The 13,546-nt window shown below is 46.2% G+C and overlaps 4 protein-coding genes across 4 annotated transcripts; 2 read left to right on the top strand and 2 right to left on the bottom strand.

The window, feature by feature from the left end:
• Positions 1 to 3,129: 3,129 nt before the first annotated feature.
• BT62DRAFT_1080703 (uncharacterized protein) lies at positions 3,130 to 4,013 on the bottom strand (the record flags this gene model as incomplete). Its single annotated transcript, XM_043179601.1, has 3 exons — positions 3,130 to 3,387; positions 3,638 to 3,869; positions 3,928 to 4,013. 3 exons carry the CDS (start codon positions 4,011 to 4,013, stop codon positions 3,130 to 3,132), a joined length of 576 nt encoding a protein of 191 aa, XP_043034209.1.
• A 174-nt stretch (positions 4,014 to 4,187) lies between these two features.
• BT62DRAFT_975640 (translation initiation factor eIF4e) lies at positions 4,188 to 5,640 on the top strand. Its single transcript, XM_043189197.1, has 2 exons — positions 4,188 to 4,746; positions 4,799 to 5,640. The coding sequence occupies exons 1-2, from the start codon at positions 4,208 to 4,210 to the stop codon at positions 5,505 to 5,507; spliced, it is 1,248 nt and encodes a 415-aa protein (XP_043034208.1). The 5' UTR covers positions 4,188 to 4,207; the 3' UTR covers positions 5,508 to 5,640.
• Positions 5,641 to 5,753: 113 nt separating this feature from the next.
• BT62DRAFT_975636 (uncharacterized protein) lies at positions 5,754 to 6,791 on the bottom strand. The gene is made up of 3 exons (XM_043189196.1): positions 6,673 to 6,791; positions 6,393 to 6,614; positions 5,754 to 6,346 (listed from the first exon to the last, which is right to left on the bottom strand). Exons 2-3 carry the CDS (start codon positions 6,531 to 6,533, stop codon positions 5,801 to 5,803), a joined length of 687 nt encoding a protein of 228 aa, XP_043034207.1. The 5' UTR covers positions 6,534 to 6,614; positions 6,673 to 6,791; the 3' UTR covers positions 5,754 to 5,800.
• Positions 6,792 to 7,461: 670 nt separating this feature from the next.
• BT62DRAFT_956768 (FAD-binding domain-containing protein) lies at positions 7,462 to 10,109 on the top strand. The gene is made up of 18 exons (XM_043188387.1): positions 7,462 to 7,613; positions 7,662 to 7,696; positions 7,753 to 7,860; positions 7,910 to 7,996; positions 8,046 to 8,093; positions 8,145 to 8,162; positions 8,212 to 8,286; positions 8,334 to 8,438; positions 8,491 to 8,504; positions 8,558 to 8,597; positions 8,649 to 8,806; positions 8,858 to 8,943; positions 8,995 to 9,014; positions 9,062 to 9,238; positions 9,289 to 9,489; positions 9,547 to 9,755; positions 9,810 to 9,844; positions 9,900 to 10,109. The coding sequence occupies exons 1-18, from the start codon at positions 7,472 to 7,474 to the stop codon at positions 9,944 to 9,946; spliced, it is 1,605 nt and encodes a 534-aa protein (XP_043034206.1). The 5' UTR covers positions 7,462 to 7,471; the 3' UTR covers positions 9,947 to 10,109.
• Positions 10,110 to 13,546: the final 3,437 nt, after the last annotated feature.

Raw genomic sequence — 13,546 nt, 5'->3', positions numbered from 1 at the left:
ACATGGCTTCATCTTGCTCTGAGTCCTTTCCCTTTCCAGACTGCTGACTACACTTGGCTCGCTCGTGCTCCAGTCAGTCGTATTCCTCGGAAATGGCATGGATCAGGTTCTCAGGATCGACTTTCTTGTTGGAACTAAAAAGCTTTGCTGCCATAAGGAGAGTCGATGCATGCTTGGCAAGATAGGGAGGGATAGAGGTGAGAATCGTTGAGCGGTAATCCTTCTCCTCGATGATGACACTGATGGAAGCTAATGACTCCTGTTTCATTGACAGACTGTCAAGAAACTCGTGAACATTGCCTTTGGCTGGGCAATGCGACTCCATAAACTGCTGCCAAAGGTCGGTTTGTGCATAGCCGCTCTTATCGGTAAACTCTTTTTCAATCTTTGACCAGGCTACAGCAACTGTGGGAAGACGCTGAATCTTCATAGCAACTGAGTCAGGGATCTTCGAGAGCAGGAGGTTCTTGGCTACAGCCTCATCTTTCTCCCATTCATCTAGCTCAGCCATGAGAGCTGTTGTGGGTGCAGTGAGAGAGGGTTTGGGCTTGGATCCATCGAAGTGATCCTATTTCCCTTTGGCTTGAACACCAGTGGAAAAGCAGAGGTAGAAGATGGACCAGTTGTCACCAGACGTGTTCAGTGTGGGGATGTTCGATGGTAGGCCTGTAGTCAAGGCAGCAATGGCAGAAGTCATTTGAGTATGAAGGATGGGATAGAGTAATTCTCAGGGTCATATAACCTCTAAGAAAGTGATGTGTGTTTGTAGCACCTAATAGAGTATGCTGTTAGCTATAACGTAGACCTCACACAGTGTAGTGATAAGCAGAAACATGGTGTTGTATTCACTGTACCTAATAGAGTATGCTGTTAGCTATAACGTAGACTACAGAATACCAATCAGTGACATAAACAAAGTAATATAAGTAGATACTCACCCTCACACAGCATAGTGATAAGCAGAAACATGGTGAGGGTGCTCGACAGACCATATTCAATATATATAGTCCATCCCGACATAAAGGGGTATCGAGCTTGGCCGGCAGGATACAACGGAGCTCCTGCTTGCTAATCCAACAAGTTCAAATGCAGGAAATATCATTGGGCCACTGATTTGCTTCCGGTCCCTGCTTTCATGATTTGGACTCAGGTGTCTGAAGCAGACTCTCACGAAAAAAATAATGTGCGAAGAACCTTAGCAATGGTCATGTCGACTTAAAAGAATATTGGTAGCTTCTCTCTGCTATTGACATGTCAAATTCCAGAGTTTGAATGAATTCTTTATGCATTATGTATCTTCTGATATGCACTCAGTGTTCTCGGATTCAAATTGAAGATGAGAAGAAGCCGATGACATAGGGGAAAAGGACTACGAGGCTTTGCAGAAGAACCTTCGAAATTCACAAACATGTGTACAATCGATGTTTTTTGTATGAGTTCCGCAGGCATTCTCCATCCCTGTGCAGAAACCCAGATGCCTTCTTGAGTATTTAATTTCCTCTGCATACCCTTCTCTAACGGAACTAGTCTTCAATCCCGGTGAACAGAAACTCTGGCGGTGCCTGCATGAGAGGTCTTCATGTTTTGGTCATTTTTCAGAGCATTAGTTGAAATTATACTTGTCAAGTAACTGATACAACCGTCAAGAATGAATGCCTATGAAGACAACTGCTACCTTGGTCCCACTTGGTGTAACGTCCATGAAGGGGAATTCGGCAGCAGAGATCCATAGTGGGCATCCATGTCAAAGTCCCTCCGCTCCAACTTGAGAACGATGCTGCAACTTTTCATCAGTGTGATGGGATGTTTCTGGACCGTGTTGCCACGATGCATGGCAATCCTTGCATGCAACAAAAATCGTAGGGTATTGATAACTCTTGTTTAAGCTTCCTCTGCTAAAACTGGTGAAACCAAGCTAGAGTCTGACATCGCACGTACGCTTTACTTCCTTCAAGCCCTAGCCTGGACCTACTTTGAAAATTGGGTTCGGTATTTGCATTACTCAAGTGGTGTCGGTTTCTCAGTGACTACCTACGACATCCTGATAGTTTTTTTTCTTCATGTGGCGTAACGTAGCTTCCTTTATTATGTTCACCATTTGCGGAATGTCATGCGGATCCTAGGTCTTTGTCAACATGTCTTCGACTTTTTTTTGTCTGGGTTCTCTTTTAGACCATGGCCTTGGTTTCCTTCCCCTGGTCCCTGATCCAATAACAGCCTAGCCTATTTGAATCTCGTTCCTCCGACAGTGTTCTTCCAGCTGACTGTGAATTCACACATGTAGTGCAGAAATTCAGGTCCGGACTCCCGAAACGGGGTTAAAGGGAATCGGAAAGGAACATGCGTGGTGAGAGAAAATGAAAATAGTCTACAATTACACGATCAGCGGCATCAGGGCAGGGTCTCCCACAGTCTAAATGGACCCCACGATTAGATGAGCACCGTTTCATTATACATAGAAAACTCCGCGCTTCCCTCAAACCGGCGACTGGAATTTACACTCTGCGAACGTTTTTAAGTCGAGAGAGATCTCGGTGGATCTTTGAATTGTACAGAAAGCGCCTGTAGGGTGGGCCCTTGCGAAAGGATAAGGAATTAAATGAAGTAAATATAGGGCGTTTCTCGCTGTCATGAGGAATTGGCCTAGGTCATGGTTAGTATATGGATAGTGACCTATGAACATTACTCCCTCCCGGTGGGGAAAATTGAATGCCCGAAGGCGACTATCACATTCACCTTAGAAGGTTCGGAGTAAGAGTGTCGTTGGATCTGCGAATAAAGCCGGCATTCGGGAGAAAGATACACCTACTGCCACCTACAGTTCGGGAGAGAGGGCGATCTAGACTGACAAGCATCTGTGGCTTTGAGTTATTCCGATAAAATGAATACGCCGTAATACGTACTGAGGAGTAACGAGCTGATGACGAGAGCCTGAAACTTGGACAAGGTCGGAAACATTGGTGAATCAGCAGTGTTGGTCCAGAACAAATGTTCGATCACTCCAGAGTCCATTAAATAAATGGGGACGAAAACGTTGCTAGTAAGAGTAATATTTCTGATTTAGCGAAGGATATGCCTGCTAGTACTTGAATATTGTATCAAGGTCGAAGGCAGGAAACTGTCAGCTTATTAACGGATTTTTTGTTCAGCCGCGGATTCTTGGCACGATTTCATGGCTCCTCGCCGAGCCAACCCCTCATCTGAGGCAGACAGAGCTCGAATGATTTCCATGGTAATAACGAATGTCAGCGAGGTTTCTGTCAATGCAGGTGGAGGTGAACAGTTCCTGACGGACATATGTTTTGTGTCACCGTCAGGAATGAATGATTTCGAGGAGACGGCAGAAGGTCGATGATATCCATGGTCGTAGATTCGAAGGTTTGCAGCCTGAGGTTTTTCAGTGTAACAAATAGATGAAGATGAAGCTTGGAAATTACCTTTGGAAGTCGCGAACCTGAACAGCCTAGTAGAATTAGGCGTATTCAGTGTGAATGCAAGTAAAAAGGACTCACCCTTCCATCAGCTTAGCGATTTTCTCATCCTGTCATCTCATCTCCTGATGTTCGCCTCATCGAGAAAGGGATGGTCCCAGCCAGAGTAAGCCCGCCAGGAATATAGAATGTAGCAGGACCTTTACATCGTTCACCGTAGCGTTCCCAATAACCTTGTGATTATCTTCTTGGTCGCTCTTCCGCCGCTGACAATCACAGTTAACGCAACTCTTAGTATCGCCATTTGACATCGCTTCTGGCGGGTAGGACGCGCTGTGGACGAAAAGTTCAACCTTGAAAAAATCGACCGCGAAATCCAAAACGAAATAGATGCGTCTGCACGCGCTGCTTTTCTTGGACCTGGTTGTTTGATAGTATCTTGCCCGGGGATCCAAGGAGCATTTCGGGCTTGTTATTGGGTCTCTGAAGAACGCACAAATACTGACAGAAATTGTAGATGGTAAGAAGAGAGAGAGAAGAAACGATGACCGGGGATGACAGCTGTGGCTGCGCGAGGAACATCGTGGGCTCCATATGATAAAACAAACAAAAGATTGGTAGTATAGACGTACTTTCCTTTACTTCGGTCCGGTGACGGTCAGATCTGAAGTACGATCGCCACGTGGCTGACATGCCGGCGGCATATCGTGTGACGGGCATAGTTTTTGATGCAGTCACGGTAAAGCAGTGCACTCGGGTGTTGGTCATTGACGACGATGACGACGAGCAGCAATGACACTCTCCGCCCTTCGACGAACAATCGGCTGCCATCGCTGAACCAGCTCGCTGCTCGCATTAACATAAACGTTCCTCCGAGCCAATCGCTCAGTTCATCGTCATCGACATCTGCGCTACGACCTCGCCTCGTTGCATCCGCGCTGCGGACAGGCTCGACGACATCAGTTGCATCCTCAGTAACGACGGCGGACTCCGTGGCCGTGAATGCACCTACGACAAGATCAGCCTCGCCATCGACCCCTCCAGTCGAAGATGTGGAAGTATCTGTTGTTAGTGGCGGGGAAGCGCTAACTGCGGAAAAGCTGGAGAAACACAATCAGCTGGAAAGTGAGAAGAAAAACGTCAAGGTTGGATACAAGAATATTCCCAGTCTGGATGCGATTACTGCTAGGCTCGCCAAGACCCGTGCGTTGAGCATCGATGGGTCCGTTAGGCCACCGGAAGCGGAGTTGATTGACGATCCGAAGACGCCAGGTGTGCCGATGAAGGTGCCGGAGCATCCCTTGCAGTATCTTTGGTACGTCTCTTCTTCTTCTCCCGTCTTTTCGTAACAAACAGACCCGTTTTAGGACGATATATCACGACACAAAAGCCAAATTCCCCTACACCCCTGCCCCGAACTCGCAGCCCTCGACTGCCACAGACAATGTTTTTACTCACTCGACCGAATCCAACGACTATGAAGCTGGTCTGACTGTCATCGGAGACTTCAACACCGTCGAAGACTTTTGTCGGTATTTCAATTGGCTCAAACCGCCCTCGAAGCTCGAGCGCAATTCGAACTACCATCTCTTCAAGTCGGGTATCAAGCCCATGTGGGAGGACGAGGCCAATGCGAACGGGGGAAAGTGGGTGTTGACGATGAAGAACAACCCTGGGTTGCTGGACCGATGCTGGAACTGGCTCGCCATGGCTTTGGTGGGTGAGGAGCTCGAGGAGGGTGACGAGATCTGCGGTGCAGTCGTCAGTCTCAGGAGCAAGGTCGATAGGATTCAAGTCTGGACGAGGAGCAAGGACGATGTGGAGAAGCTTAATGGGATTGGGAGGAAGCTCATCAAGCTGCTGGACGTTTCGGACGCCGATGGGATTGGGTTGGAGTTTCAGTATAATACGGATGATAGGCCGCAGCCGAACAAGTTTTTGTCCATCCAGGCGATGCCTCAGACGGGCTATCGCAAGTCGGAAGCCCAGTCGCCTATTCCGAGTCCGGGTGCTTTTGGAGGCTTTGGGGTTGGCATTGGGGGGAGTAGTGCGTGGAGGGCGTCCAAGAGGTCTTGAAATTTGTAAGATGTACGATGTAATTCATTCTTGGTTTTTGCTATTTTGATGGCCTTTCCTTGAGGAATGATGATCATGTGTTCGAATCTCTGCTTAGCGTACCATTCAGCGTTTAATAATATGCCATTTCCCTAGGTGGCTGAGATGACGCTTGTCCGTGTTTGTATGTTCTGGATACAGGCCATCGGACGTGTCTAATCATTATCCGTAGCGACCTGGCTTCGCGGCGCCACAGGCTCTCATTATGTTGATGAAAGGCAAAGATATGATTTCGGCAAGAGCTCTACAGTTCTCTACTTCTGCGCTTCTTCGTGCCTCTGTTTAATTCTCCTCCAATTGTTAGCAGTGTGTGGATAAAGTCTAACAAATTCCCTTCTGCGACTGCGCCCCGCTTTTAAAAACGACTCTGGTACCCAGTTTCCCAGCTCCCCCAGATTGCCCGCTGTCACGTAGATGTTGAGCAGTTCTGTAATGTCTCTGACGTCTGTCGGCTGCTTGGCATTCATATAATACTTTGTCGACTCCCCGTGGTCCTTCCACGCCTGGAGCTTGAGAAGCAGGAGGGGGATGAACGGCATAACGGGGAAGGTGTGGTGATTATACGAGTGTCGGCGGTGTACGATGCTGTCGGATGGGACTGGTGGGATGTTCATTATGCCTGGGAAGAGCAGATCGACTTTGCAGCTCCGCCTGTATCCTGGGAGGCGGTACCAGAGGACTTTATACGTCGCTCGGGGATCTTTAGATGCGACGAGGTAGAAACTAGAGTTTGCTGCTACTACGCGGCGCTTTAGTTCTTCTTGGGTGAGCCTGCAGCCTAGGACCACCATGTCGATATCCTGATAACGATCAAACATCAGTTATCTGATTTAGGAACCCACGTACGTTGGGGGACCGCCTCATACCGTAGCAGGAACACGCTACGCTTCCGACGAGGCAGCATTTGAAGCCGAGGGTAGAGAGTACTCTGACGGTCTCTTTCGTTGTCTCGAGGACTTCAGATAGTGTGAGGATGCGGTAGGACATGATGGTTTCTTATCAAGATGTCCGTGAAACTGAATAGGCTTTGACCGAGATGGAAGCACATCTTTAGACACGATCACGTGCCTATTTCGGACCTCAGGACTTCAGTACAGGCGACAATTTATTATTGACTAGCATTTACCAGTGGATATTTCAGAATCGGCAGTCAACTTGATTCAGCGAGGAGAATACGGGTTAGGTATCCACCGATTGGGACTAATTTCGGTTCGTTGGATTGAAAATCTGGTTATATTTTAGACTAGGTTACGACTTGTTGCTGTGGTGGTGATACACGAATCATAGGTACAAAAGAATTGGCCATGACAAAATTTGAAATTAACGACGTCGAGCCTCTTCACGTGATCGAGCTTGTGGTTTTCCCACATCGTAGATTTCTTTACTTCCTACCACCATCATCACCACTATGGCAGCGTCTTCCTTATAGCGCAAACAAAGGCGACCCCCTTACTCTCTTATCTAAGTGTCATATTGTCGAAGAAACTGGGCGCAGAGTGGATCGGTGTAAGCTCACCTGGAACGGCTGTTACTGTGTAGTTCGAAACGTTCTGTTACAACTCCGAATGGCCTCCATTACCTCTTGAAAGCCGTTTTGTGACATAAATCTCACTGTAAGACCTGACATTAACAGCGGTTGACAGCGTCTGCGGCACGGTCAGCCAAATCGGCGGCGGCGGAGAATACCCGGGTCTGTCACCTATGTAAGGACTCTGACCTCTCTTCTTCTTTCTCGTCATTCACAGGATGCTAAGGCTACCAGTACTGCTGGCGCTAACTAGGGCTCTGTTCGTCGACGGCAACCATCACTTCCAGATCCAGGGGTCTCATTTTGATGTGGGTTATGGACAGGCTAGGTTGCACCCAGGTCGGCTCAGTCGTTCTTGCTGCATTCATATATGATGTTACCATTCATAGATGCCCCGATGCCCGCATGCGTCTGGAACTCTTTAAACGCTACCGTTGGCGGACGTCTGCGAAACGCTACACCGTATGCAAAGTCTTGTTTCAGTGGTTCGTTCGATGAAGGGGAGTGTGCAGGGCTGATAGATGAGTACCTTGATCCTGGTAAGTTTTTTCCTCTCTCTTCTCAGCAGGGTATTGACACCGTCGTAGCCAGACGCTCCGACCACTTTGGCGCATACATCAACGTTAGTCTTTTTTTCCTTCGTTCCCCCAAAGTTTGGTTGCATCGACCTATCCGCAGGCCGAATGGGAGACGTGTCAAGCCACTGCAGAGGAATGCGCTTTGAGATGGATGGGTGCGACGGCAAGGGATGGACAGTGCAGACAAGGCGCGGTTCCTTCTTATTATGTGCGCTAGCCTCCTACCTACTTTCTATGCCTGCTAAGGAGAAAACTAGATTGATGTCAGCGACCACACGGATGTCGCAGCTGCATTCGAATTCTCGAGACGTACCGGCGTCCTGGTTGTTATCAAGAATACCGGGGTTCGTCTAGCGGATGTGTTCGTCTAGGTTTGTACTGACTGTTCCTCAGCATGATTACATGGGCCGGAGCAGTGGACCTGGGGCGCTGGGTATATGGGTATGTTCCCCAGCCTTCGTCAGTGGTCATCAAAGCCTCATTCATTCATAGACGCACCACTTGAAATCGGTTCGTCCGTTGATATGATCAGAACATCGATGCTGATACCCATGATTAGATGTCATACGACAAGACATTCGTTCCACAAGGGTGTGAAGCAACGATGAACCCGGTTCCCGCTGTAACTTTTGGGGTAGGTTGGTTATGTCGTCGAATGTGTGGACTCAATGCTGCCTATAGAGTGGAGCCCAATTTTCGGATCTGTTGGCGTTCGCGAATGAGAATAACCTCACGATACCTGGCGGGTCTGATGCTACAGTCGGTGTTGGAGGAGGGTATCTGCAGGTTCGTTCACTCCTTGCTTTGACTTGGAGCGGTAACTTTTCCTTTCCTCCAGGGTGGCGGTCACAGGTCTGGCTGAGACTCCTGGCTCCGTTGAACGTCGCTCATGTTTCCTCGTCTAGCCCGCTGTCAAACATATTCGGACTAGCAGTGGACCGCGTAGTACGTCGGGTTCTCGACTTTCTTCCCAGACACTAAAGCAGATACGTATAGCTCGAATATGAGGTTGCCGTACCCACTGGCGACTTTCTCGTTGCTAACGAGTGTCAGAACCCTGACCTGTTCTTTGCTCTACGCGGAGGAGGGGGTGGAACGTTCGGCGTGGTTATGCAAGTGACCACACGAGCGCTACCCAGAGCGGAGCTTGTCACGTACGCTGCCTTTTTTCCCGCTATACCTTGCCCTTACGAATGATGTACTAGTGTATCAGCGTCGTTCAAGCCTACGACTTCTATTGAGAGGTTTTTGGAATTCGTCATTCCTTATTCGGTCGGATGGGCGAAAGATGGTAGATCCTTTCTGAAATAACGTTTTTCCTCTCTCATCTTTTTTTGTATAGGCTGGAGTGGGTACATATATGTATGTCATTGCCTATTTACCTCTGCCGCTTACCAATTCTGTATTAGACTGCGGGGATATTCCACCTGAGTAAACTCGACACTACGGAGGTCGACGCGCTTGCATACATGGCCCCACTCAAGACATTCCTTTTGGAAGAGCTCTACATCGAACTGCAAGTGTCGACAAGTCACTCGTACGGAGATTTCCACGAGAAATATCTCCACCTTTCCTCTGTCGGCTTGGTCTGCCTTTCTCTTTCTCTCCTACCTGCTTCGCTGACCCTTTCTCACAGCCGAAATGCATCCCCGTGTTCCCAGCCTCGCGGCTCATCCCCGCAGAAACCTTTTCTGACTCACCCAAGGAACTTCTGAAAACCCTGATGCAGCTCATAAACGCCCTCCCTGCATCGTTCATCTTTGCGAATGCGCCGTATGTGTTCCCTGGAGATGGAAAGACGAGCGTGACAGGGGCGTGGAGGAGGAGTATCTGGGACGTGAGTATGCTTTTATTCATGTTGGGGCTATATCCAAGACGTTAATGATCGGTTCAGGTAACCTTTGGCCAGGTATGGGACTACTCGGCGTCCCCTGCGGAACAAGAAAAGGCGTACCGCAATCTATCAAGAAGTATGGACCCGCTGAGAGCGATCACGCCTGGAGGCGGAGCATATGGAAACGAGGCGGATGTGTATGAGCCTGATTGGGAACGCTCGTTTTGGGGTGAGAATTATGAGGAACTGGTGAGGGTGAAGAGGAAGTAGTGGGTGTCATGTCTCGTTTAATGCTCTGATCGTTTATGCTGATGATTGGTTAGTGATCCGGAGCATCTTTTAGACTGTTGGCGGTGTGGTGAGTGGGTTCGGTCTTCCTTTCCGACGAGTTCTCATGTAGCATGTTTGTTTAGTGGACTGGAAGGGAGCTAGTGATCCTAGGTACCATTGTTACTTCTAAGAGCTTGGAGTGATTCCGATGCGCCTCTGAATCTATGATGACAGAGCCTCTGCATGAAGTCGTCCAGCTTGCTCTTTCGAAAATCCAGCGAGCCTTCGTTTGATATATGGGACATGGATTTCTGCATTTCCTTTTTTTGTGCTTAATCGAAGCTAAGGGGATGGGTTGAGATTAGAAGAGCTTGACGGACATCCTGCTATTCGGACATCCATGAATGATGCCATGGCGCGGTTTCACCATCCCGACTTGTCCTAATCGGTGTATGTCATGGCATTTCTTTTGCTGGCGGAATCCGTTCGACACAGGATTACCTCATATTACGAACTGTCCTTGTCCGCTACTCAGATACGGCGTAATGGCCTGGCGTTGTTCACTTGCAAGACCTGGGGGGTTCGATTCCCCGTAACCTAATTTCCCTTCTTCGAAGTGCAGTTTCCTTTTCATGGTCGTGAGAAGTTTTGAGGCTGAAAGATGTGAAACCTTGTTTATCGTCCGTTTCCAGTACCTAGCCCTCCTATTGCGTCGGTCTGGTTGTTGGAAACACGGATCACAACATTATGCAGGGATATCAGGGTTTTTTTTCTTTCCCGGTGCTGTGTTTGGATACACCGAATCTGCTCTTTGACTGTGGACGGAGGTGGGTTTCCCTTACCTATCAGCTGTAATGACCATTGTTCGATAACAGACTTCACCAAGCCTCCGTGTCTCTCCTTTCGTGCTACATTAACAGTCTAGCCTGTTGAAGCTCATCGTTACCCTGAAAATTTTTGTCCGAGTAGGATGAATGCCAATATTCCCAGTTTTTGCGTACAGTCAGGGTTTTCGTCACTTACTTACTATCTTCCGCAGGAATTAATGGCGTAACGGCTAGCATCGTCTCACGAGGTGCAATTCCCTCAACGTGATCCATGCATTCCTCCCATATTTTTTGTTTTTTCAGTGCCGCGCGCGAGGTTTGGGGCCGTGAGTTTTCGTACTTTTTGTTGTCTAGCGCACGTGCGGCAGATCCAATTTCGAATTCAAACTCTGCCAGCCCGCCGATGTCGGATGTGCAGTTTCTCACTGATTGGGATTCGAATCAAGCTCTAGGGTCCATGGGGGGGAGGGGAGGTTCAATTCCCTTTTTGTCCGAACGATATTTGTAGCGAGGCACATACTTCTTCAGACACGTTCACGTCCTGCTCTAATTACAAGGGCGTCCTCACTAATTGGACATCCGTGCATAATATCCTCGACTTCGTCTCATATCGCACCAGTCCGGTGATACGTTAGCAACTTTATTCTGTCCCTGTCTATCTCAGGGGTCAGTGGTGTAATGGCAAGTGTTGTTCACCATGGGGGTTCGATTCCCTGTACCCAAACTACGGAGACAGGTGCTACCTTTTTGAGCTGCGCGACGTGTGCCCAGAGTTTTTCGCACTTTCGTTCCCTGGCTTGTAATTTCGAATTTTGATTTAAGGCTCACCGATTATGTGAGGACGGGTTTTCCAGAGATTGTGAGTACATCATTTACTCTTCAGCTTATGTAATGGCCTGCACCGAGTAGGAGATCAATTCCCTGTTATTCCTAAAACTGTTCTTTTCTTTTTCAAGTGTCCACTGCTCTAATTATGAGCAGCCTCCTCTTTCATGTGTGGATATCACATCTGCTGAGTTGGCTATTATATTCCCTGGCTCATATTTGAAGAAAGAGTAGATTAGCATGTTGTTTGAAACAAATACATTGATGTCTGAGTCTCAGTGACTTGCCCTTCCAATGACCTTTCATTATATTCAGATATAGCACAAGTGCTAGCATGTGCCTCAATGGTTCAAATCCTCATATCTATATCCCATGGTCATACAATGCTATTTTTATGGGTGCATCTCCTTGATGCCTGAATTAGAAGTAAATTGTGCTCCATCTAAGATCCTGTCATCAGAAAAAGATGTTACACTTGCTGAGGTGAAAATTCCAGTTGCAGGCATACAGCACAGGATTGGATGCAAGAGCTTAATGCTGGAGTAGCAGTCAATTCCTTGAAGAGAAATTGTCAGTCACCTCAGGAGTGTCTAACTATAATATGGTGCATAGAGATCACTTTTTAGGTACTATATCATCCTGTAATAATTCCAACTTGCTGTCTTGCTTTCTCTTCAACCCATACTTACTTATCTCCTCCATATTTGGATGTAGTGGAACAGCCAAGTATCATTTCCTCAGGGTTCAATTTCCTGTATTGGAACTGTCAATCTCCTGGTTCAGTATTTTTTTTTGGTTTTCCAGAGTGAAACACATATAAGTGGTTTGATTTTATATAATGTATCCACAGAAGATGGGATTATTTAGTTTATACCAAACTCCAGTCTCTAAGAAAGAATGAATACTGATTTTTCTGAAAATGTTAATTACTCAAGTTTCTTTATATATATATCAAATATTATAGCAGCTGTGCACCATGAGTAGAGAGGTTCAACTCTCTATATTTGAATACATATATAAACCTTTTTTCAAATTTTTCCATATGATCTTGCAGTGCATTAACACAATAAATAGAAACAGAATAAATTACTGTCTCACATAGTAGAATCTATCTCTAAATAGAGGCTATCATTCAAGTAGAACCATTATCTATACAAGTCTGTCTTTATTTGAATATAGTAAAATAGCAAGCTTTATCACTTTACCTTAAATAAATTTTCAATATATGAATCCATTGTTCAGCACTCAGTTAAAGAACCTTTTTCACTATTTATAACCTATTATTCATAAAGGCTGTCTCCATTATCTGATTTTATTCAGTTGAAATCTAACTGGATACATTCTAACTGTCAATGTTACCAGAACTTTGAGGTTTGATTCCTCACATCTCAGTTATATAGTGTGGAGTGCTCTTTTTATTTTTACAGTGGCACATGCTCATCTAAGAGTAAACAGTCACTAAGAATGAACAGCCATAGAACTTATCTCTACTAGAGAATAAATATCATTCATCCAGTGTATTCTATATGTAATATGCTAATGCTTTAGGACATTGCTGTTTTGACTCTTAGCTTTGTTGGCTACTATAATTCATATGTATGTGCTGAGCTCTGACATCATTAGAATTACTCTTTCTGAGATATATACAAATCAATCTTCCCAACTATTAATGTTCTTAGTCCTCATCATTGTATTCAAATATTGTGTTTGCTACAGATACTGGAGTTTTATTTTTCAAGTATTAGTCATCTTAATAAATAATCTTCAACATTCTTCAATCTAGTCTTCATAGACTTGGACTCATCCAGCATTATTGGCAGAGAGAAAAAATTAGGTTACACTATGCTATTTTACTCAGTGCTACTCTCAGCCACTAGTTAGTGGTTAGCATTCTTCACCTCACAGTTTGATTCTTTGTAACTAGTTTTTCACTAGCACAAGATGTGTTTCATCACTGTGTTATTGTCTCTCTCCAGTTTTAATTGCAAGTTTTATGCTCAAAATTGAAGCCAGAAAGCTAATATCATAATTCTAAAGCATAAGTGATAATAGATCCTCTGTATAAAGCTGTCCAGCTTACTCTTTAAGTGTGAATGAAGGAAATATAGAACAAGGATTTCTGCTTTTCTTTTTCATGC

Source organism: Guyanagaster necrorhizus (assembly GCF_019112545.1).
Source record: "Guyanagaster necrorhizus MCA 3950 unplaced genomic scaffold BT62scaffold_46, whole genome shotgun sequence".
Classification (NCBI taxonomy): Eukaryota; Fungi; Basidiomycota; class Agaricomycetes; order Agaricales; family Physalacriaceae; genus Guyanagaster; species Guyanagaster necrorhizus.
The sequence above is the reverse complement of the archived record's forward strand: the minus strand, read 5'-3'. Positions and strand labels throughout refer to the sequence as shown.

Coding starts and splice junctions, on each gene's coding strand:
- BT62DRAFT_975636 (XM_043189196.1), bottom strand. CDS start 6,533: ATGTCCTACCGCATCCTCACACTATCTGAAGTCCTCGAGACAACGAAA. Junction 6,347..6,392: donor GTATGAGGCGGTCCCCCAAC/GTACGTGGGTTC, acceptor GATCGTTATCAG/GATATCGACATGGTGGTCCT.
- BT62DRAFT_956768 (XM_043188387.1), top strand. CDS start 7,472: ATGCCCGCATGCGTCTGGAACTCTTTAAACGCTACCGTTGGCGGACGT. Junction 7,861..7,909: donor GCGCGGTTCCTTCTTATTAT/GTGCGCTAGCCT, acceptor GGAGAAAACTAG/ATTGATGTCAGCGACCACAC. Junction 7,997..8,045: donor TTGTTATCAAGAATACCGGG/GTTCGTCTAGCG, acceptor ACTGTTCCTCAG/CATGATTACATGGGCCGGAG.
- BT62DRAFT_975640 (XM_043189197.1), top strand. CDS start 4,208: ATGACGACGAGCAGCAATGACACTCTCCGCCCTTCGACGAACAATCGG. Junction 4,747..4,798: donor CATCCCTTGCAGTATCTTTG/GTACGTCTCTTC, acceptor GACCCGTTTTAG/GACGATATATCACGACACAA.